Source organism: Notamacropus eugenii, chromosome 1 (assembly GCF_028372415.1).
Source record: "Notamacropus eugenii isolate mMacEug1 chromosome 1, mMacEug1.pri_v2, whole genome shotgun sequence".
Taxonomy (NCBI): domain Eukaryota; kingdom Metazoa; phylum Chordata; class Mammalia; order Diprotodontia; family Macropodidae; genus Notamacropus; species Notamacropus eugenii.
In genome coordinates, this window is record NC_092872.1 from 422,373,145 (window position 1) to 422,398,680 (window position 25,536).

The following is a 25,536-nucleotide window of genomic DNA, read 5'->3' on the forward strand; positions in this document are numbered from 1 at the left end:
TTAACTTTATCTTTTTTTAAATTTTGAGTTCCAAATTCTCTCCCTCCAGCCTCTCCCGTACTCATTGAGGAGGCAAACAATATGACAGCAATTACACATGTGAAATCATATAAAAACATATTTCCTTATTAGTCATGTGGCAAAAAACAAAGTGGAAACAATTATGCTTTAATTTGCATGGAGTTCATCAGTTCCCTCTCTGGAGGTGAATAGCATTCTTTCTCCACAAGTCCTTTATGCAAGGATCTAAGACAACTCCAAGGAACTCATGATGAAAAATGCTATCCATATCCAGAAAAAGAACTGTGGAGTCTGAGTGCAGATCTAAGCATGTGATTGCCCTCTTTTCTGTTGTTTTGCTTTTTTTTTTCTCTTGGTTCCTCCCATTGATTCTAATTCTTCTTTACAACATGACTAATGTGAAAATATGTTTAATATGAATGTATATGTAGAGCCTATATCGGATCACATGCCATCTTGGGCAGGGGAGAGAAGGGGAGAAAATTTAGAACTCAAAGCCTTACGTAAGTGAATGTTGAAAACTAAAAATTAATTAATTTTTAAAAAGAAAAAGAAGAAGTCCTTTGGAATTATCTTGAATAATTGTATTGTTCAGAGTAGCTAAGTCTTTCATAGTTGATCGTTATTACAATATTGTTTTTATTATGTACAGTGATTCCTGTTTTTTCATGTCACTCTGCATCTATTCATATAGATCTCACCAGGTTTTTTTCTGAAGCCATCTCCCTTGTCATTACTTATTGCACAATACTATATCATATACCCCATATCATATACCACAACTTATTCAGTCATTCTCCAATCAGTGGGCCTTTAATTTCCAGTTCTTTGGTACCACAAAATGAGATACTCTAAATATTTTTGTATGATCTCTTCGATCTCTTAGAGTTACAGTGGTGTTGCTCAGTCAAAAGTTATATATAGTTTTATAGACCTTTGGGCCTAGTTCCAAGTTGTTCTCAAGAATGCTTGGACCTGTTCAAAACTCCACCCACAATTCATTAGTGTCCCTATTTTTCCAAATCCCCTACAGCATTTGTCATTTTTCTTTTCTGTCATTTTAGACAATCTGATAGCTTGTGAAGTGGTGCTTCAGAGCTGTTTTAATTTGCCTTTCTCTAATTATTAGTGATTTGGTGCATTTTTTTCCTATTTGACTAATGATTGATTAGATTTCTTCTTCTGAAAACTGCCCGTCATAAAATTAATTGTTAAAGCCACGGTACCTGATGAGGTTACAAAGAGAAAGTATAACGTGGGGCAAAAGAAGGCATAGGAGAGAACCTTGCGGAGTATTGAAAGCTCAGGAGTGTGACTCAGAGGATAAGCCAAGAAAGGACATTCAGAAGGAACGCTTGGACAAGTCAAAGGTGAACCAAGAGATTCTAGTATCACAAAAACCTAGAGAGGAAAGAGTATCCAAAAAGAGTAAGTGGTCAGCAGAGTCAAATGCAGCAAAGACGTTGAGAAGGATGAGGACTGAGAAAAGACTATCAGTTTTAATAGTTTAAAGTTTATTAACAAGACTGCCCTTTCAGGTATCATTCCTATAGTATGTAACTAGAGATTGATCACTGCAAGTGCAGCTGAGAACCTTTCCAGTCTGCCTACACCTCCCTGCCCTGCCCCCACATATTCCTAATTAGATCCAGTCACACTGGTCTCCTGGCCGTTGCATCCATCTCTCATCTCTGGGCATTTTCTCTGGCTGTCTTCCAAGACTGGAATGTCCTCTCTCCTCAGTTCTACCTTCTGACTTCCTTGACTTTGTTTAAGACACAACTAAAATCTAACATTTTACAGGAAGCATTTCGCAGCATCTCTTAATTCTAGTATCTTCCCTCTGTTAATTATTTCCTATTTATCCTTTACATAGCTTGTTTATACGTATTTATTAGCTTATTGCCTCCCCCGTTGGATTGTAAACTCCTTGAGGGCAAGGACTGTTTTTTGCCCTTTTTTTTTTTTTTTTGGATCCCTAGTACTTGGCACAGTGTTTGGTACCTACACAGCAGGCTCTTTTTTGTATTCAGTTACTTAATTTCAAGACAAGGAATTAAACTAAAAATATTAAAATAATACTGTGTAGGCAAAGATCCTTTCCTTCCCCAGAGACTATAGTAGCCTAAACCAGTCTTTCAACATTAAGAGATCTGTAAGTTCTAAGTACCCATTTCAGACCTCCTCATCACACACTCCCACTGGAACTGATCAGGTCTTCCCAAAGTCGTTCCATTCATTGTCTCTAAGAAGTTCAATTAATGGACCTCAAAAATGATAGCACTGATTTCTTCTTGGGCTGCTTTTCCTCACCACTCTGAGATACTGGGATTTCTGATGCTGCCCCCGTCTGCTCTCCCACAGAGCTGCCGGCTCATTGATTTGGCTACATATTGCGCTTTGTAACTTACCAGTGGTGGAGTGATAGAGCAGACTCAACGGCAGGCCTAGTAATTTAGAATGACATCTGCATGGCAAACCTTCTTCTCTCCTCTTAGAAGTCCTCATTGTTTTGACTGTTTTACACACATATGCCCTGATATTAACTACGCAAACACTGCCATCCACAAAAAGCACAAAAATAATTTATAAATGTAGTCAGCTCTCTGAGAACTATAGAAAGGTCTGTGTTTGCCCAGTAGGCTCTTAATAAATGTTTATTGATTGATATTGAGTGATTGAAGAGATCATTAATAAAATGTTCTCTAATGTGTCTTCTAGCTCCCATTCTATTCCCCCACCTTTTTTTCTTTTTTCCTTTTTTTCAGTCCAGACTTCTGATTTCATCTCTGTAGGATGCTCCCAGTGTAGCAGTTCCCTCCACCAATACTAATCAGAGACTCATATGTAATTTCTGATCTTTCAGAGTTGCTTAGGGCACCTTGAAGTTAAGGAACTTACCTAGGAAACACAAGCTTCTGTGTGGCACAGGCAAGATTTGAATCCAGGTCTTCCTGACTCTACAGTGAGCCCTTTCTCTGCCACATCATGGCTGCTTCTCTCAATCCTGTTGTCAATATTGAATTAGCTATATGTTATCCCTAAAGGATGAGATTCTGGTGTGGTGGAATTTGGCAGATACCTTATGCTTTCTGAGTTCTATTCCTGATGTGGCAGTACTCGAAACAACAACAGCACCAGCGATAATGACAGAAATGATGATAACAATCACACTAACACAAATATACTAGTAACAGAAGCATTTGGAAAATAGAAAGTCGTAACTGAGTTACAGGAATGCATACTCAGAAACATCTCTGCATTCACGCTCTGCTCTAATGTGAAAATGTTCACATTTTCCTTCTTTTTTTATTGGTTGTTAGGAGACCAAATAATAAAAGCTACAGTTTCTTCTATCCAGTGAAAGGATTTTTTCCCCCTTTGCCCAAAGCCTCCTTTTAGAAAATTGGTGTCTGAGGCTGTTATAACAACAAAAGATTATAACCACATGACTCTATAGCAACTGGTTGAAAATGTGAAAAATTAATTCCACCACGCTGCTCTGTGAAAACAAAACAACCAGTCTGATCAAGGTCACCCCATTCTCCATCGCCTCCAGCCCCCACCACCATTTAACTAATAGAATGGGCCAGTTGCATCAAGAGCACCCAGATACAGCCTAGGAATTCAGTTATCACAGTCCGCCATTCTAAATAGCTGTCTGCTTTGAAATCAGGTCTCCAGATGCCTGTTTCAGAAGGTTGCAAACCAGAGATGATGGCAGGTTGAGCAGAAGGCCTTTCATCTGCTTAAGTGTCTTTGGAATCATTCTCCTCAATCATGTCATTCTCAGGGTTCTTCATTGGTTTTCTGTAGAATCTTGCCAGGGCCTTGTCACCTGAATGGAACAAGGCCCACTAAGACTTTCAGTGATATAGGACCTCTATGGAGAAGTCAGTAGGGAACAGCTATGAGTTCTCATCTTGTTGGTGTAACAAAGCTTTCTTCCTTTCTGCTTAAAAACAAGAATTCATTTATGCATCTTATTACCTTGGAGAGGCTGCAGTGTTACCCCCATCCCTTTCCTTGACCTCTCTCTTTTCTCTCCTCACTTCTCTGCACCCTCATCTGGCTAACTTTATAAAGCTAGGGACTTCAATTTTTTAAAGACTGTTTCTGACAAAGCTGGGAATTAGATTTGGTAGAGCCCTTCATAAAAAATTGAAGGCTTGCTATATTAACATACATTGATTTATTCATGGTGTTTCATTACAAATAAGTGAGGATCCTGTAATATCAGGAAAGGTTAGGGGCGCAGGAGAGCCCGGTATATTATATTGACAGCTCAGTTGAAATTGAGCCGCTTTTGGATTGAATTTGGAACATAGGGAAGGAATTGGCTAGTAAATAAGTCATGAGTTTTACCTCCAAGTGTCTGTATATCAACGCACTTGCCACCACTACATGGAGTGGAACTCGGACAGAATTTCAAGTGGGTGCCTGAAGTGGTCATGCTTTTTATTAAAGGTGTGTGTTACCTGTGCCAGTAACAATAACTTCCTATATTAATAATAATAACTGACATTTATGTAGCACTTTACAGTTTGTAAAGCAATTTATGTTCATTTTCTCTCCAAGGCTTCTGAGATTTATTTTGCTGTTGGTCCTTTCTTCTCAAAGAAGACCATGACATCACAGAGGTGACTCCATGACATGCAAATAGATTGGATTTAAGTGAGGAAGGGCTTTGCAGTCTCATTGTCTTCTCATGAGCAACCTGGGTCCAGTGGCCAGATATAGATTAGAACAATTGGCATGGTCCTGGTGCAGTGGGAACCTGTGGTCTTTTTGAGCTAAGGTCTTTCCAAGGTCTCAGTTTGTCTGAGACAATGTCCATTCAGTGATAAACGCTAGGTAAAAATAAGTCAAAGGCTGGCTTCTTTTACCTACTCTCAAAAAATAAAATAAAATAAAACCAGTCTAAGAGTTCGAAGAGCCTTGGTGTTTCTCACCAAAACGGAAGCAATTGCTGTCTACACTCACTCTGAGTCATCAGAATCCAGACAATGAGCTAGCAAGGCTTGGACTGGGACTGCAAGAGGTAGTCCTGATAGGGATAGTTATCTCCATTTTTCAGATGAAGAAAGTAAAGATCTAAGATTAAGTGACTTACCCAGGATCATACAGCTGGGTCACACAGCAGCTGTCAGAGTCAAGATTTGAACCCAGATCTTCTCAAGTCCAAGTCTAGCATTCTAACAATTACATCATATTCTGTCATAGCTCTATTCCATCATCTGTAATAGAAGTCGAGGACTCTTTTTCACAGACTATGAAGACAGAATGAACAAAGAGAATAAAGAAATCCATTGTTTTTTGCATCTCAATGTGTATGGTTCAAAGACCAGGTGGCCCTTGATAAGTGCTAAAGTTGTGATGTTCAGGGCAGTAATCCAGCAGGCTGTGAGAATAGCCTTGTGTGATGAGGAACCCGTTATCCCTACTTGGGACCTTTGCTTTCTGTTCCTAGACAGATTTGGAGGGAGCTTGTTATGAGAGGACCAGTTTCTTTCTATCTCTGCTCCTAAATTTTGGACAGTTCCTCTAAATAGAGATGAAAGTATCCAGTGTACAGTGTAATGAACCCTAGATTTGATGTCAGAAGACCTGAACCCTGGATTTGATGGCAGGAGCCCTGATTTGAAATATCAGACCCGCTACTAATTACTAAGACCCTGAGCTCTTAACTTCTTGAGGACTCAGTTTTCCTATGTAATTGAAGAGGGTATAAAGTACGTGAACCTTAAGGTTCATCCCAAGCCCCAGCCCTAAAATCATATCATCCTATAGACCATTCCCATTATTAAGATACAAAAATTATTCTATGATAACTTCCTGCATATGTGTCTCATCTGGTGGTATAATGACATTGTCTGTGGTCTAGGAATCTAAAGGTCACATTTGCATTTATAATCACAGCTCTATCACAATTTGATAAACTGGAGGAAAGGTTTTTCTTAGATTGCCATAGCTAAGGAATTCATCACTGAATAGCCAACCAATAGGTGATGAACCTTTAAGGACCCCAAGCTTCTTCCCAAAATAGAGGTCCAGATTTTCAACAACAATATTTTTCCTATAATGCTTTGAGTTATGAATTTTATAAATATGGTGTTTCAAGTTATGAATCACCACCATCTCCAAAGAATTAACTTGAATATCAACCAAAGGGTAATATAGAAGGACATGGTGGGTATAAATAGCCCATTGTACTTTATTAATGAAGAAGAATGTGGGAGATGTAGTATCAAAAATGCCATCAGAGAGATGTAAGCCCAGAAAAGAAGGTGGACCTCTCTGTAGAAAAATCGACAGAAAACCAACCATTGGACAACCTGTGTACTTATTTGGTATTCATATAGCGTCAAGAGACCAAAAAGAAGATCACTAGAATGTTGAGTGGAACCCTGTGAGGGTTTTAAAGGAGGGAATGAACAAAAGGTTCATGCAGATTTAGAAACTATGGATGGATTGAGATCTGCAGTACTAGTGGGGCTAGTGACCCATGACCATAAGTTCCCAGATTCAGCCAAGTCTGTTAGGATCAGAGGATAAAGAAAAGTGTGTTATTGGTCCAAACTGACAAAAACAACCTTCAGCTTCTTTGTTATAAACAATATGTGATTTGTTTTCCAAACTGAAAGGTGATTTTTGAAGTCAAGTTTCACATTCTATGCTGACTAATGCATTCTTATTTTTAAGTTTCATAATGAAAAGTGACTTCATCCTCTCAAGTGAGACACATACACACTCTCAAGCAGCTATTAGAAGACAAAGAATTCATATTTATACCATGTTTTATTGGCTGCAAAGCACTTTTTCACACAAGTTGCCTCATTTAATCCTAATGATAAACCTGAAACGGTCCTGAGAGTAGAAGCATTATTACCATGCCTTGAAGGACAAGGAAACTGTGCCAAAGAGAGATGAGATGACCTGTCCAAGGTCTCTAATCAAGCTGTTCTGACTCCAAGCCTATCATGCCTACCTATTCGTATATAGTATCCTTTCAAAGGATATTTTTAGCTATTAGCTTTAGGAAAAAATTATGTGTGCCTAAAAATGGGGAGCTGGGGTCAGACTGAGACTTCAGTCCCTAAGATGTGAATGAGTGAAAGTTACTCTCATTCTCAAGACCCTTTCCCCATTGTTTTGTGATAAATAATGCTATAAGCATAAACACCACAAAGAGATGCTTCTGTAGGATTTGCCACATATCACTTCTGTCGTTTTTCTGGGGATGGGAGAGAGTAGGGGAAGAGACAGACTAACCAGGATTTCAAATATACATGTATATATATATATGGTTTTTTTCTATTCTATCTATTTCAACTTGCCCAAAATCCTTTCCCAGGACTCAAATGGAAGTGGCAAGGTTTTGTAAGAACTAGAAATGGGAGGTGACCTTCAAGTTAGAACCCCTGTCAATTTTACAGATGAATAAATTGAATTCCAAAAGCACTAGATTTGTCTCACAAAGTAACACAGATAGTCAGTTGTAGAGTCAGGATTTTAACCAAGATTTCTGTCTCCAAATCCAGTGCTCTTTCTGTGACATCACCGTGCTTCTGGCATAGGAGAACCATGAGAAATAGAATAAATGAAAGGTCAGCAGTGAGAATAAAGCAGGAGAGTGTTTAAGCACCTGGATAATGATAACACTCATTATTTCTATGATGCTATAAGGTTTACAATGGAGTACTTAGGGGGCATAGTGGATAGCGTATTAGGCCTAGAAGTCAGGAAAACTCCTCTTTCTGAGTGCAAATCTAGCCTACTTACTAGCTGTGTGACCCTGGTCAAGTCACTTAAACCCTATTTGCCTCAGTTTCCTCATCTGTAAAATGAACTAGAGAAGGAAATAAACCGCTCCCGTATCTTTGCCCCAAAAAAACTCCAAATGGGGTCCCAAGGAGTCAGACGTGACAAACAACTGAATAACAACCCCGCTTCTTACCCTAACTTCTAAGGATTCAAAGTTGCTGACCAATCACAGATTTACATAGTCAGACATAAGTGAAATAAGTGAACAACAACAGGAAGGTTTTCTAAGCTCTTTCCATACAAAAATCTTGTAGGGTATGCTGTGTAAGGGTTAATATCTCCATTTTACATTTAAGGAAATTGAGTCTCATAGACACTAAGTGACTTCCATTGGTCACATAGTGTAAATGCCAGAATCCACACCTAGGCCTCCAGTCTTGTTACCACTACACCGGTCTGCCTCTCCAGAAACTGATGGTTGGTCAGTAGTGAGTGACAGAGAGAGAGCCAATAAACACTTATTAAGTACCTAATATGTGCCAGATACTATGCGCTAAGTGTTTGGAAGACAAAGAAAGGTATAAAACAGCACCTTGTTCTCGAGACATGCAAGCTGTGCACAAACAGGCTATATACAAGATCACTTGGAAATAATGACAGAGGGGGAAGGCTCAACAAGAAACTGAGCCTATCATTTTGTTGGAATTCATAAATCCCAGGTATGGAAGCTCCCTGTACCAATGCAGATCATTACCTTCTCTGAAACGTAGTGTCTTAAGAATTACCCAGGGTATGAAGAGATTAAATAATTTTCCCAGGGTCACTCAGCAAGGATGTGTCTTGGCTTCTTCTGTCTTCCCTCTGCTTTTCCAGAAGCCTGTGGCCAAAGATAACCTCCTTGGTTGTTCTTTTGCAGATAAACTACAAGGCTGTGGGCTCCCTTGATCCCAATGCTGACCTTTCCAGCCAGAGGGGGAAAGTCTTCAAGCTTCGGAATGAAACCCACCACCTCTTTGTGGGCCTGTATCCAGGCACAACTTATTCATTCACTATCAAGGCCAGCACATCAAAGGGCTTTGGGCCTCCCATCACCACACGAATCGCCACCAAAATCTCAGGTATTTCTTGGGAGGAGGAGCAAGAGAGCACCTTCCAGAATTGTGGACTGGAAAAAAGGGGAAACCACATTGTGGCTGTGACACTTTCTCTGCTTTGTGAGGTCTCAGGCACTAGGAAATCCTTTAGAAAGTATCCATTTTTTAAGTAGACCCCAATATATGAAATTCTTATTTTTTGGAAAAAAACACTAAAGTTTACTTTTCCTAGATATTTACCATAGAACAGTTTTAGATATCAAGCTTTCTAGCTTCATTTGTCTCTTTGCCTTGGAGGTTCGTTGAAAGAATGCTTGATTTGGAGTTAGAAGAAATGGGTTTAAATCTGCCTCTGTCACTAACTCCCCATATGACTTTGAGTAAATCACTTAACTGTACCTCAGTTTCCTCATCTGTAAAATGGGACTAGATTACCTGTGAGGTGCCTTCCAGCTCTATGGCTATAAATTTAGGATCCTAACACCTGATGATATCCAGGAATCAATACCAATAGCTTGCATTTATATAGTCAGTAGATCATTTTATATACAATGTCTCATTTGGTCCTCCTAACAACCTTTTTGCTGTTATTATTCCCATTTTACAGATGAAGTCAGTGAGGTTCCATGATTTGTCCAGAGTTAAACCTAGGTTTTCCAACTCCATAAATAGCCCTTTATATGCCAATTTATCTCTCAAGGTGTCCCTCTTTTTTTACCGGGGGAGAAAATCTCCATCAGATTTGAAATCAGGAGACCCAAGTTCAAACTCTGGGTCTCCTACCTGCTGCCTGTGTGACCCTGGGAAATTAATTTCTGTTTCTAGGACTACTTTCTTGGTTAGACTAGACTTTCTCAAAGGTCCCTTCCAGATCTAAATCCTATGAGATTTTAATTTACATGTAGCTTTTCAGAAACTTCTTTACTGAGCTGTTCCCCTAATGAAATATGAAAATACTATGCCTGCAAGCCCCTCTGAACCCAAATGGGGGTTCAGAGCATCCGAACAGATTTACAGGGAAGGTCAAAAGCCCTGTAGTGAAGTTAGGGACATGAAGGTTTGGGTTCCCTGGGTACTGAATTGTTATTCCTACTGATTAGCCAGCACCATACTCGGGAGGCCAAGGCCCTGGGTTTAGCCAATTAACCTTTGCTTTCAGTTGGCAGGCTCTCCAATCTGTGCCTTTGTATGCTGAGGGACTGGGAGAGACAGTTGGATGAAAAACTCAGTTTAAATCACTTGCCGTTCTGGGAATGAATCAGGAATAGCATCTCCTTGTGCAGTAGATAATTATACAGCCAGGACACTATCTCTGTGAGAAGGCCAAACACAAAGCTTTCTGAGGAACCAGAAACCACTTGCCCACCTTTGAACAGAACTTAAATAGAGGACTTGAGGCTCTGCATCTCCCTGTACTCTGAAGCAATGAGTATCCATGAGGCTGACTTGCTTGTATCTGGAATGGGATTTAAAATGAAAACATTCCTTATGGTCCCTTCTGCATGCGGGCTGTCTCCTTCTTTGGAAACCCCTTGAGATTTCTGATGAATTATGGAAGTGTGTCAGGGTCTCCTGATTTTGTCTGGGTTCATTGGATTGGATTTGAAGCCCTCAGTGGAAAAGGAAGGTAGTAAAAACTCATTCTCCCCTCCCTCTTAGTTACATTCCAGTCTATCAGCTCCCAGTCATGGAAGTAGCCTCTAACAAGATGCAGCTGGATGACTGGAGGCTTCACTGAGCTTTCCCCAGTCCTATAGGCAGGTCCAGGAGTATAAACCAAGGCAGCTTGCAGTGAATGTTATAAAAGATTATGACATGGTTAGTGTCTGGGACATGGAATGGTGGTGGCTCTCCTGCATCGCAGAATAATTGTCAGAGATCCCAGAATATGTAGAGCTGAGAGGAATCTAGCTCAGGGATGGGGAACCTGCAGCCTCAAGGCCACATGTGGCCCTCCAGGTCCTTGGGTGCAGCCTTTGGACTGAGTCCAAGCTTTAAAGTTTGGATTCAGTCAAAGAGCTGCACTTGGAGGACCTCGAGGGTCACATGTGGCCTTGAGGCTGCAGATTCCCCACCCCCAATCTAGACTAAACCCTTCATATTACAAAGGAGGAAGGAGAGTAAGAGATGACAGATGGTTAGTCATACCACTAGTATGTGGAAAAATCTGGACTAGAAGTCATCTTTGAATGACCAGGTTGGAGTATGTGACTATAAGATCACAGATTTAGAGCTGTACCTCCTTCATTTAGCAAAGGAAGAAATTGAGTCCTAAAGAAGGGAGTAACATACATGAAGTCACCAAGGTGACAGGACCAGGGGGTGTAGAGTTGGGAGGGAACTTGGAGATCATCTAGCTCCATCCCATCCTTTTATAAATGAAGAAAGTAAGTCCTTAAGAGGCTAAGTGATTGTCCAAGATCACACAGGTAGCCACAGGAGTCAAGCCTGTCTTCCTGCTCTGAATCTAGTGCTCTTCTCCCTATTCCGTGTTCTCCGGTGACAAAAACCTATCTCACAAATGGCTCTTCATGAGTATTGATGAAGACCATTTCTAAAGAATGAGGAGCCAATGGTAGTTCCCTCTCCATGTCAACTCAAATCTGCAGGCAGACACAAAGTCACTGCCTCCATTTCCAAAAGAGGATCCAGCTGGCTTTAACTTTCAGCGCCCAGATTATAAACTGTGCTTCCCCCTAAACAGGGGTCCTTATCTTCTTCTGTGTCATAGAGTCCTTGAATAAGCTGGTGAAGCCTATGGATTCTTCAGCAGAATAATGTTTTTAAAAGCATAAAATGAGATACTGAAGATAACAAAGGAAACCAATTATATTGAAATTCAGTTAAGATGTGTGTCTGTACACACATATATATGTATATATACACATGTTTGTGTGTGTGTGTGTGTGTGTGTGTGTGTGTGTGTGTACGTATCTCACAGATCTCAGGTTAAGAACAACAGCCCTAGTCTAAGCCCAGCCCAATGAGGACTGGTAAACTAATGAAGATTTATCCTGTTTAGTGGCTAATCACTGGTTTTTGTATCTCTCTCTCTCTCTCTCTCTCTCTCTCTCTCTCTCTCTCTCTCTCTCTCTCTCTCTCTCTCTCTCTCTCTCTCTCTCTCTCCTCCCTGTCTCCCTCCCTCCCTCCCCTTTCCTTCTTCTCTCTCTCTTTTTGTCTCTCTCCCTTTTTCCTCTCTCCCCATCTCTCTTCCCCTCTCTTTTCCTCTTTCTCTGCTCCTTTCCTCTTCTTCTTCCTACTTACTCCCCTCCCCTCTCTCCACAGCTCCTTCAATGCCTGAATATGACACAGATTCACCTTTGAATGAGACAGACACAACCATTACTGTCATGCTGAAGCCTGCACGGTCCCGGGGAGCACCTGTCAGGTGAAGTTCTAATTCTCTGTTGGGGGGAGGACAGGGTCATATCAGATCTCACCTCTCCTTCCAGGGCCATACATGTCTCTTTTCTCTACAGCAATGACACTGACATGTCCTGGACAATGCCAGCTGCCAGGGGCATAACCAAGGAGGGGGATGGCATGAGGCAAAGCTACAAGTGAGGGCTCAGAATCTGCTTCCTGGTCAGACAGAAACTCTCCAGCCCACAGAGAAAGGTCAAGGAAAAGAGATTCAGGTCAGGGAGGGAATGAAAAGGATTCTGCCTTTAGCAGTTCTTCTAATACTGTAAGAGTTGTCCTGGGGGGTGAGGGGAGAAATTCAGTTTATCTCCAGGAAGCAAGGCTGGCTCAGTTGGTTCCTCACCAGCCTTTTTCCTGAAAACGCTGGCCTTGGCACCCCCGGCCCAGAGAAGGAACACAGTGGAATCTAGCATAAGAATAGAAGCACTGGTAAGGCAAAGTCAACACCACCACTGTGCTGGAGTCACTGACAGTCACGCATTCAGGGATTCCAGTGTCAAGGTCAGTGGCAAATGTGATTAGGGATCGGGATAATAATACTTAGCATTTGTATAGTGTTTTAAGGTTTATAAAGTACTTTAGAAATTCTGTTGCATTTCATCCTTTTAACAACCGCGGGAGGTGGGTACCGTTATTAACAGTTTTACGGACAAAGAAATCAAGGCAGATAGTGGTTAAGTGACTTGCTCAGGGTCACTTAACTAGGAAGCTAGATTTGAATTCAGGTGTTCTTGACTCTGGGTTCTACTAGGACACTGGATAGAACATCTACTAAGCCACCTACCAATGATTTCATTGATAGAGTGTACTTCCTAATGAGGAAACTCCTCTGCCAGTACAGGACACCACCTTTATTGTAACTAATAGTATGACAGAATTGCCCAGAAGCATTGAGAGGTTTTGATTTACCCAGGGTTACAGATGGGACAGAGACAATATCTGAACCTAACTCTTCTTGAGTCCAAGGTCAGTTCTTCATCCACCCAGGCACTTTGTCTCAAGCACCAAGGTCAGTGGAAGATGTGTTTATGAAGGACAAAGATGGGAAAAAGAAAAAGCATGCAGCATATATGGTATAAATACCAGTCACGATAGGAAGCTGGCAGATCCAGCCTATCCCAGGGAATGGAAAGCTTCCGGTGTTTTTGTCAATCTGCCCAGACAAGGTGCTCAGGATCTGTGCCCCGTTTTAAAATTGTGGCTTGGAGACATGCTTCTGTGAGCTGTGCACAGGAGGATTTTAAAGAGCCCTTTACCCCTGCAGCCTGTGCTTATATCCATGGAATGAGAACCTTGGGTGGCATTCTCTCAGACAAAAGCATACTTCCGTTCCTGGCCATGCCAATGAGAAACAGTATATTCTGGTGGGAAAAAAAAAATTCTTGTTGAATATTTCTACCTGTTTGGGGATTTTTAAGTGGCTCTGTCTCTGGTTTGAAGACCCACTGGAGGGAGTCTCCCCAGGAGAGAAATTTAGCCCTAGGAACAGGATTAGGAGCCTTAGGCAGAGGTGTCAAACACATGGCTTTGGTCCACATTCTTCCTGGGGGTGCCCCAAACCAGATTAAAATGTAATTGGGAAAATACTTAACAAAATAATAAAAATACAGAAAAGAATAATTTTAAAACTATGCCAATATGCATCCCACAGAGATCCTTTTTTATGAATTAACAGGCCCCCATTTCTACGTGAGTTTGACACCACTGTGGCTGTTGTTGCATTTGTCCTTTGTTCTTGAAGAGGACCATGACATCATGGAGGTGATGACATAACTTGCAATTAATTAGGCAGGGCTGTGAAGCCCTGAGCCTAACCTTCTGCTTTTACAGATAAAGAAACTGAGGCCCCAGAGAGGTAAAGGTGATTTATCCTAAGTTATCACAGATAGCATATAGTAGAGGCAGGATTCAAACCCAGTTCCCTGGGCTCCAGGTCCTGTACTTTGCTTTGTGTCATATGTTGCCTGTGCCTCAACAGCACCAGCTCCACATCCACCTCCATTGAAGCTGAGGGTTTTGCTTGTATGTTCTCAAAACGAGTAATTGTTTCTACAAAACAATTCGAGATTTACAAAGTACTTTCCCATGATGTATTCCTGTGGAAAACATGGTTCAATCCCATTTTCCAGAGGAGAGCACAGAGACTCTTAGAGGTTGTGATTCACTCCAATTCACACAGAAATTAAATTTAGAAGCAGGGCTTGAATGCAGGTTTTCCTGATTCTCTGATTCAAGTCTGATTCTCTAACACCCATACAACATTGCCTATTATAGGGTTGTCAGAAAGATTGTCCCAGCCCCCAACTCTGCAAAAAATGACCCACTGAATGAAATGTATATTTAAATGCAGTGGCTTTTATTGTTGGTTTTTTATTGGCTTCCATTATCTTCCTTTCACCCTAGGGTCCAAATCATAGACCTGCACAGATTATAAGAAGGTAAATAAACAAAGCACAGATCATAGGCAGTTCTTAGCTGTTCCCTTGGATACCTCCAAGCCCCAAATGATGATAAGTTGAGATACCGTTAAGCCATGGTTATTACGAGTGATGTGTGTACTGGTAATAATGTACCATGTGACTGGGCATTCGCACCACATTTTATGTTGTTTTATGTTTTGCTTTCTGAGAATCCTGTGCTCCAAACTGAAAGATTCCCTTGTGGGTCCCATCTGCTTCACACCATATCCCTAGATCACTATCCCTCCCACCCCCTTCCATTCTGCTTTCAGTACTAAAACCTAGAACTGTAACTAAGAATTTATGATCCTAGAGAAAGTTCCACAAATTGACAAGTAGCCTCATTGGAAGGGGTGAAATGGACTATAACACTGTCATATCATGAGTAGAGAACAGTGAAAGACTGCTGTTAGGAAGGTTTCAGGAGGTGGAGGAAGCAGGATGAGTTGAGAAGGAATTCACCCTAGTCACCCATCTGGTAACTTCCTAATTTAACTCAGTGATCCTTGCTAACTAGATGCAGACTTCTGTTCTTTGTGTGCTACTGGAGGTCTACAAGTGCGTGCTGTTAACACATTCTAAATTCAGTACCAGAGGACAAAGCCCCAGTCACACCATCCTAGTTAAAGCTTTGCTAAAAGCTGTGAAGCAAAGTCAGGAGGACTTCTTTACCCAGTCCAGTAGCTTTGAGGTTCCTTGTGGAACTTTGAGGAAGCAGTAAGGTGTCATTCATACAGGTATAACAGACTTTACATAAATAAGTCTTTGATTTGCATTGCCCTAAAGGAGCTGTTGTTGTTTGTCATTTTCAGTTGTGTTCAACTTTTCATGAACACCTTTGGGGTTTTCTTGGCAGAGATATTGGAGTAGTTTGCCATTTCCTTTCTTTAGCTCATTTTACAGTTGAGGAAACTGAGGCAAAAAGAGTGAAGCTTCATGTTCTATCCACTGTGCCATCATCTAGCTACCCCACCAAAGCAGCTATCATCCAGTATTGTGTGTGAGAGCTCTCTGTTTTTATGCACTATCCCTATGAGTGGATACATGTACTCTCCACTGTCCTGAGGTGGCACAGTGGATACAACACTAAAGTCAGAAAGACCCAAGTTCCAGTCTGGCCTCAGATACTTGCTAGCTGTCTAACCTTGGATAAGTGACTTAACCTATGATTGCCTCAATTGCCTCTACTGTAAAATGGAGATAAGACCATTTACCTCCCAGGGTTGTTGTGAGGATCAAGTGAGGTAATATTTGTAAAACAACAAAAATTATTGATCAGAAAATATCCTAAGGCCAGAACTTATGACTCAGCGTCAGCATAGATATTTTGCATGCCTGAAGTTTACAAGACCCAGGAAATCATAGGTCCAGATCAAAAAACAAAAAGTAATTATCATCTTAACATTCATTTGAGGGATGAATTCTTCTAGGGAAACAGAAGCAAACTGTGCAAGGGTAAATTTTTAGAGTTTCTACTGGACAAATCTCTTTGAACCATTGTTTGCTCACTGGCAAGAAGGGTAGAATAATGCCTTCTCTGCCTGCCAAGCAGGGTTGTTGTGAAGACTGAGTGACCTTCCCTGGGACTGGCAGCAACCTCCCCACTCAGACCGGCCATGATGTAAGAGCCCAGGGTGATGTATCATGAGCTGAACCTTAAACCTTATAAGTCATCCGGTTCAGCCCCCTCATTTTACAGAAGTAGAAACTTGGGACACAGAAAAGTTAAGTCATTGGACTAAGGTCATACAGGTAGTAATTAGCATTGTCAAGTTTCAATGAGCATGATGTCAAGTTTAGTCCTCCAAGGTCAGTACTCATTCAACTGTGTCATATTGTTGGGTTTTGTACCTCTCTATGCCCCAATTAAGCTAGACATTTATGAGGGCAGGCACTGGAGCTTCTCTAAACATTGTACCTCCCCTATAAAAACAAAGTGCTCTGCATAAGTATATGGAAGGAAGGAAGGAAGGAAGAGGAGGAAGGGAGGGAGGAAAGTATGGAGGCAGGAGGGAAGCAGGGAGAAAGGAAGGAAGAAAAGAAGGGAGGAAGGAAGAGAGAGGGGGAAGAAAGGGAGGGAGAGAAAAAAGAAAGGAAGGAAAAAATAGAGGGAAGGAAGGGAGAAAGAAAGGAAAGAAGAAAAAAGGAGGAGGTTGTAGGAAGGAAGAGAGAAAGGAGGAAAGAAGGAGAAAGAGAGAGAGTCATTGATGTGAAAAAATGATCTCTCCCTCTTTCCCTTTCCCTCCCTCCTTTGTGAAAGTGTTTTGTGAACTATAAAATGCTATACAAATGTAAGGTGTTAGTATTTCAGGTTGCTGGGATATAATTTAGAGAAGATTTGTTGAAACCAGATTAAGAAATAAGCAAACGCCTTATCACTGGTAAGATCAAGTTTGCCTGCGCTTCTATGCATTTAGTATTTTCCATCTTGCACAGCAGTTATTTCTATCGGTAGCATATTCTCCTCCTAGATTATAAGGACCATAATGGCAAGGCCTTATGTACCTCCCCGTGCCAAGTATCATGCATTACACACAATAGGCATTTAATAAATCTTTGCAGAATTGAATTCATCATCGGAGTACCAGAGAAACATCTTAAAAAGCTGAAAGAGAGTCCAGCTTGCTCTGACTCTATGGGCCCAACCAAAATAAGATCAATTTAATGTTCTTTCTGGTATCATGATAACCAGTTGTCAAACCCTTGGTCAGATTTCCATGTCAGAGAGCCATAGAGGTTGTGACCCATGGAAGGCCAGTTGGAGATCATCTAGTTAAACCTTACCTTCTGTAGAGGAGGAAACTGGGCCCCAGCGAGGAAATAGGATTTTTTCCAGGGTTATATAACAGATCTCCATCCACAAAGCCAGGGCCCTCACTAGTAGCAAATGCTGTTCCCATTCCACTGGGGTAAAATGGGGCGAGGGGGAAGGGAGGGAATAGTGTGATTTCAGGGAAGCAGTTAGGGAGAGTGGAAAAAATACTTGCTTCTGACATTCATTGCCTGTGTGACTGCAAGGAAGTCACTTCAGTGTTCTTAAGAGGCTTTCTCTCAGTCTCAATTTCTGCTTCCCTAAAGAGGGGATTTTAAAAAATCTACATCATCTTCCTTACAGGGTTGCTATGGGGCTCACATGAGGTGATGTATGTAAAGTGATTTCTTAATTTTGAAGTACTGCATAAACAGCATTGTTATCATGTCATCATCCCAGTTCCATCCTTCAGTACCTTGGGGATGGGGCAGCTAGGTGGCTCAGTGGCTAGAGCCCTGGACCTAGAGTAAAAGAAGACCTGAGTTCAAATTCAGCCTCATATAGTCACTATATTAGGGTCCTGAACAAGTCTCTTAACCTCTGTTTGCCTTAACCCATTGGAGAAGAAAATGGCAAACCACTCCATTATCCAAACCCCATGAAAATCATAGGTCCATGGGGTTACAAAGAGTCAGGCACAATACAATCACAATACCTTGGATTTCTCACAACCTCTCTAGGCCCCATTTTCTTTATCTATAAAGTGGGAGTTAGAGTGAAGAGCCCTGACATTCTGGCATTCTGTGATTGGGGCTGGTCCCCTGGGCCAGAAACACCCCCTTGAAAGATATTTGACACTTGTTAGTAAGTGGTGAGGGCCAGGGATACATTTGGTGGCCCTGTAAGAAGGGCCAAAGCTGTGACCTTATTGGCACCAAGTTCTAACTAGAGTGTCCAGCCTGAAATTTGTATTCCTCTATCACCATTTTTCAACTGTTCTACATTTTGACCTTTCTTCATGTATCCATAATAAGCCACCCTGCCAGTAAACCCCTTTCTCCTCATTTGTGGTATTATCCCTCTTATTCAAAGCCAAATGTGTCAGATTCTAGCTTGTCTGGAGGAACAGGTGAATGAGAGACCCACTACCTGGGCCAGTGTGAAGGGTTTGATGTTTGGATTTGATATTTAGGGCCTCCATCTATTCTTTGCCACCTTTGCATCCACTTGTGCTACCTGATCTATTTCTAGGATGCTTCCCAATGGAAATTTATTACTTTAACCTGGGTTTCCTCAGACCTCCAAAGAGTTATTGGTTTTTAAGTGACAGAAGTACAGAATCATTTAAAAGATCAATCAAGCAGGGACTTGAATGTAATATTCAGCTCCTACTAGAGTAGGGGCTCACAAACAATGTCTGGCTCCCCACCCTGTCACTCTGATCTATCTGTTACTACCATCAGAAGCAGTTGCTTGATCTTGTATTAATCTTGATATGATCCCCATAGTCAAACTGAGGTTTCATCCCCACAAGCTGTAGCAAACCCAATCTGATCACATGGCAGTCAATTCTTTTGGTGCACAAATGGTGGCAACCTCCACTCTTACTTTTTCTAACACTAGAACAAAATGTGGGAAAGAGTCGGCTTCTCCTGTCTTTCCACTAGGATATGGATCCCTACCTCCCGTCCCATGATGAGCCATGGACAGTGAGAAGTAAGAGGTAGCACATGACATAGGCTGAAGATTTACTTGAGGAAGGGATGGCATTACCGCATGGAGTGGAGAAGAGCTAGTGGTCAAGATGGAGCTATGAGTCATGGCTGAGGACTATGAAGTAACCAAAGCCTGGTACTCAGTTAGGAGAAGAGAATAAGATGAAGTAAACTGAAAGTAAAAACACATGAAAGTCTTTCCTGCAGTAGGAAGTCTCTTATATTTTTCCTGCTGAATAGCAGATGCCACAGAGGACCTTGAAATTCTAAGGCTGTTCTAATGGAGTGCTTCTTTACATAGACTAGCAACAAGCATTATCTCACTCAGCCTTGGTAAAGCCTCCATATCTTTGTAGCACTTTGAGAAATATCAAGAAAAATCATCAAATTCTCAAAAAAGTGAGCTAAATTTTAATTTTGTAACAATAAAATCCATGCCCTATAACACTTTTAAGGAGTAAGGGGTCATTGAAAAATCTACCAAATAAGGATGAGGGCCTTAACATCTAAGAGTCTGGATAGTAATTATAGGAATGAAAGAAGATATGTGGACTAATCCAATTGTCCTTCACTGGGTGGAATTAAGGGACAAAGAATCTAGTCCAAGGCCAGTATTGCACTTTGGATTTTCCTTTAATGAATTCTTATACCATGTAAGTTCCTTGAAGACAGGGACTTTCATTTTGTTCTTGTATCCCCAGTTCCATGCCCACAGAAGGCACTTATTAATGCTTGTTTGATGACTAACCAATTAATCAAGTTCTTCAGTATAGAACTTAGTTCCTCCATTGAAATCTTTTTCCATTACCTCCTTGTGGCACTGAGTTGACCCTTGGGCTCTAGGAGGTTCTTACCAGCAGATTGCAGGAGCTGGAAGGTTCTTCTCAAGCTGGAAAGATTTATTGAATACAGGTCCATTGACCTCCAGAGCATCTGTTGGCCAGATTCCAACTTGGTTGAGACTAGAGTGCTCATTTCCAGAAGGTTGTCCATAAGTTGAGGACCATAGCAACTCATAAAGGTCATCTGTGAATCCATGGAAGCCTTTCAATCTGCGTTGGTAGAGGGACTACCCAAGACAATGAAACCATCAAACCCTAAATCGAAGAGTAGATGGGAAAATGCTTCCCTCTGTCTTTTTACATTTAGATTCCATGATGGACTTACCCCTCTAGAAGAATGAGCTTAAAGGCTTAAAAATTAAAATAAATGATTTCCTCTCCTGGCCAGCCAGAAACTGAAGGTTGATAGGGAGAACTAATGGATGCCAAAAATACTGATTTTGGGGAGGAATGGATGCTTATACATTTCTCCTTCCATGCTGTGGTGGTTCTTTGTGATCAGGAATGCAATGGGTGGTGCAGGTACTAGGCATAGGTAGGCAGTGGTACAAAGTTACAGTTAAAGCCTCAAGGTTGCCAGTCTGGATAGTTGGAGTTTAAAAGGACTAGATAAGGGTTTGCTGGAGCAGACTGTATCAGTCACTGAGAGCCCAATAGAGGAAAGGCTGAAGGGGGCATAGGCCTTAGTCTAAGGTTCTGAAGAAACTTGCAAGGTAACTTCACAGGCAGGACACAAAGAAGAAATACAACAGAATTTCCTCATGTTAGGAGAGAACTCTGGGCATAGCTGGCTGCTCTGACAATGGTCTAAGGGACTCTTTAACCTTTTTAAGCTGTAGTAGCTCAGACCTCCCTATTTAACCCCACCTAGTCTGGCTGGCCCCTCAGTAGTTGAAGGGTTTTCATGACTTCTCAGACCAGGCTTTCCTATTCTCAATATCCTTTGGCAAGGTTCAGATCTATGTCTTGCCACTGGACCATGATGGCTTCAGAGGAGGAAGTGAGGCTGGTGACTTTGCACAGCCCTCCCTCATTTAAACCCAATTCAGCTGCAGCCATGGCATCACCTCCCTGACGTCGTGGTCCTCTTCAAGAACAAAGGGCAAACACGACAAGAACAATCCTTTTCCAGGGACTCTATTTCCAAAAGGATGTGGAGAATCTTCACATACTGGGGGCTCTGGTCTCAGGCCCTCAGTCTCCTCCATAACATTGCTGTCAACCTTCCAAAACCATGGCTCTGGCCATGTCACTCCCATTCCCACCTCACCCCTGCTCAAGAACCTTCACAAGCTCTCTATCTCCTCTAGGATAAAATACAAATTTCCATGTTTAGCATTCAAAGTCCTTTTATGATCAGCTGACTTTTGCAGATTTCTTTCATATGAATATCCTTAATGCAGAGACAATGGGAAATGTAGATAGAGAGCTGGGCTTGGAATCAGGATGATTTACCTCCAAAGATTATCTCTGACTTGTACTGGCTGTGTGACCTTGGGCAAGTCACATACCCTCTCAATTCCCTAGGAAATTCTCTAAGACTTTTAATAAAAGGAACAGTTGCTTGTTAGTGTTGGTAGAAGAAGTTTGTTTATGGAAAACTCCCTTCAGCAATGAAGTCAGAGATCTGGCTGGTTCAGTCATTCTTCATTTTACAGAAACTGGATCCCATTTTGTTCCCCAAACTCAGTATTCCATCTTCTATCTCTGCAAACTGAATATGTTTCTCTCCATTCCTAGAATGTACTTTCTCCTCACCTCTACCTGTTAGCATTTTTAGCCTCCTTCAAGGCTCCTCCACTGAGCCATCTAGTTATTAGTATTCTGTCCCTTTCCAGATCACCTTATAATCACTTACTTGTTTATATGTTTTGTGTCCCATGATTATATAAACCCCTTGAGGGCAGGGCCCTTTGTGATTTGTTTTTTGGTTTGTATGCATCACAGAGTGCTTTGCACCTACAAGGTACTTAACTTTTTAAGAAAGGGATTAGAATGGAATCCTTCAGCAGTTTGTGTTGGAACCCAGGCAGTGCATTTGTTGAAAAGAAATTGCTTATTGTCTCAAATACTCAGATTAACAAATACCTTCTCTAGCTTGTCTTGTTGGATGGTTGGTTGAAGGGACACAAACTAAATGACCTCTTCAAGTCATTCAGCCTGGGGAGCTGAGAATTTCTCTTCCTCTCCTGTTGTTTCAGACTTGAATTTAGCAAGTGTTATTATAAGAGAAAAAATATGGCAAAAAACTACACCAAGAAATGGAGGCACATCTAAGTTTTAAAGAAAGAGAAAACTTTATTGGAAGAAAAAAAAAAGATGATTGACAAATTTCCTCCAGGATTCCTTTAATAAAGGCAGATCTGGGGTGGGAGCTCATAAGCACACCACAGATCAACTTGGGCTGTCTCCTGAGCTCCAGTGAACGAAATTGAAATCATTACAGTCTGATTTACTGGCACAGGTATATGAGTGTCCAATTAAGAAGGAAAAAGTGAAAATTTAGGGGATTTATTAACATATATCAGCCTCAGGATTTTGAGTGTCTGTCCACACAGTGCAAGATGAGGTGCTACAATTATATTTAGAAATCATCTCTCTAAGTTGATTCACCCATTTTGGCTCCTTGGGCCCCACAGAGTTGCATCCCAAAGCTGCAGAAGGTACAAGTTGCTCCATTTTCTAATGTCAGGTAAGAAGGGCAGAGATGGGAGGCAGAAATTCCCTCGCCTCTAGGCAAATACCTGGGAGTGGGGATGTTTTCAGGTTAATATAGCACAAACCTGGCAGTTGAATCCAAGAGTCAGGTAATAAGCTCCTTAGAAGCAAGTTTTCCTTCCATGTATGGCTATGTTTGGCCAGATAAAATCTAGAAGATCTTCTGTAAATTGGGGCAAAAATTGGTAGCATGCTTCTCATAGTCATGAAAAACATATACTGCCTCAGTGTCCTGTTTCCTCTTTTTGGAGGAGATCAGATTTTCATCTAAAATTCCTATTCAAGAAAGGAGTCTGTGCCTTCCCTCCTCAGGATGAAATAGTTTTAGCCGTGGTAACCCTGGCTTATAGTCCCTAGGCTCAGTCAATCCATCAATAAACCTTTATTAACTACTTACTGTATGCCTGACTCTGCTAAGTACTGTGGATTCTAAGAAAGGCAAAAGATAGCTTCTGCAGCCAAGGAGCTCAAATACCAAAGGGGAAGACAACATGCAAACACCTATGAATAGGATAAATTTGAAATAATCAATTAAAGGAAGAGGAATCTGGAAAGACATCTTCTAAAAGCTGGAATTTTAGCTGGTACTTGAAAGAAGCCAGGGAAACTGAGAGGTGGAGAGGAGGAAGGACATTCCATTCATGGGAGACAATCAGTAAAAATACCAATGGCTAGAAGATGGAGTGTCTCATTCAAGGATGAGCAAAAACGCCAGTGTCGTGAGATTGCAGGGTAGGTAGGGATGAGTAAGATATAAGACGAATGGAAAGGTAAGAAGGGGCCAGTTACAAAGGACTCTGAATGCCAAACAGAGGATTTTGTATTTGGTTCCAGAGGAGATAGTCACTTTTATTTATTGAATAGGAGATATGATCAGACCTATGCTTTTGGAAGATCACTTTGACAGCTGAGTGAAGGATGGACTGAACTGGGGAAAGACTTGTTGCAGGCAGACAACAAGTGGGCTATTGCAATAGTAAGAGTAAGGTGAGAGGCCCTGCACCATGGTGGTGGCAGCATCAGAGGAGAGAAGGGAGCAAGTGTAGACTCTTATTCCCTAGGCCAGGTGACAGGAAAGTGAAACTGGAAGATGAATATTTTGTAAGAGTGGAATGCACAAAAAGAAAAAAGGAGGAGTATACACTTTTTAAAGACACCATTTGAAGAACTCATAAGAAGGACAAATCTTGGCACCAATGAAGAGTGGTTGTATTGTCATAGCCATCCCTTATAACGGGAACTCTAAGTTCCCTTTGTCTTCTTAATCATACTTTGCCAAGCCCACAACCCAGTATAGGTAAGAATTCTATCTACACAGATTGTTATACCACATAGCCCCCATGTCTATTATATCCTGTCCTCCAACTCCTCAAACACTCATGCGTTCCACAGTAAATGTCCAGATTTTATTTTTCCTTTATAATAATGGTTAGATAAATTCATTCTTTCTTTGCTTCCAGGCTAGTCACCTTTTCCTGTTTAAAAATAATTTTTACTGATAACTTCTTTTTTGTTTTGAGAAGCATTGTGGTATAGTTGTTAGAGGCATGGCCTCAGAGTCAAGACAAGCTGGGGTCAAATCCTAGCACTGACATGTTGCAGTATCTGTGAGCCTGGACAAGCCCCTCAAATTCTCAGTACACACTAACCCCTTCCAGGCCAGCAACTCACTGAAGGTATAAGTTGAAAAGAGGGCACCATCTGCCTTGGTTTTGTGAGTTCCTGACCGGAGCTGGTGGCACTAATGAAATAACAGGTCCTTTTAAAAAGTTTTCCATTACTTTCATTTCCCAGTAAATCCTTGCCCCCTTATCCTAGAACCATCCGTTATAAGAAAGAAGAAGGAGGAAGAGGAAGAGGAGGCAGCTAAGCAAAACTAACACATCAGTCGAGTCCCAACAGCATACCCTATGTTCTACATCCATAATTCCTCACCTCTGCAAAGAAGGGATTTTCATATTTCTTCTTTGTTCCAAATTTTGCCATAATTACAAACTGTTGTTTTGATTTTTAATGTTTTTTATGTTATGTAATCATGAATACACATAGATAGATAGATAGATAGATAGATAGATAGATAGATAGATGATAGATAGATAGATAGATAGATAGATAGATAGATAGATAGATAGATAGATATTACCTGGATTCATTTACTTTGGTTCACATCAGTTCATACAATTCTCCTGTTCATTTTTATAATCTTTGTATTCACTGTTTCTTGTAGCATATTACTACTCCATTATATTCATCGAACACAATTTGGTTAGCCAAAGGACCATTCCTCAGTTGATGGCATTTATTTTGTTTCCAGTTCTTTGCTAATATAAAAAGTAGCTATGGATATGTTGGTTTTTTATTCAGCCTTTCCTTCTCTCTTTGACCACTTTGGGGTACATGTCTAGGAGTGTGCTCTCTACATCAAAGGGTATAAACATTTCAATCACTTTCTTAGTATAAATCTTTATTCCTTTCCAGAATGGTTGGACCAATTCAATAGCTCTACCATCACTATACTATTAGTTTGTCTATTTTCCTACAACCTGTTCCAGTACCCTTCACCTTACTTTTTTTGGCAATCTTTATCAATATGCAGTGTCAGGTAAAACTTGAGTTGTTTTGATTTCCATTTCTTTAATTATGAGTGATTTGGGACTATCTTCCATATGGTTGTTTATCATCTGTAATTCTTCCTTCGAGGATTGCTTGTTCCTATCATTTGACTACTTTTGACTACTATTCATGTGG

General features: G+C 41.1%; 1 protein-coding gene across 5 annotated transcripts in view; it reads left to right on the top strand.

The window, feature by feature from the left end:
• PTPRT (protein tyrosine phosphatase receptor type T) overlaps nucleotides 1-25,536 on the top strand; it is a 1,308,680-nt gene that overhangs the window by 1,044,018 nt on the left and 239,126 nt on the right. For all 5 annotated transcript variants that reach the window (XM_072631465.1, XM_072631466.1, XM_072631467.1 and 2 more), the window contains 2 exons: nucleotides 8,702-8,903; nucleotides 12,165-12,267. In XM_072631465.1, coding sequence (XP_072487566.1) covers nucleotides 8,702-8,903; nucleotides 12,165-12,267 — 305 coding nt within the window. The remainder of the gene's footprint in view (nucleotides 1-8,701; nucleotides 8,904-12,164; nucleotides 12,268-25,536) is intronic.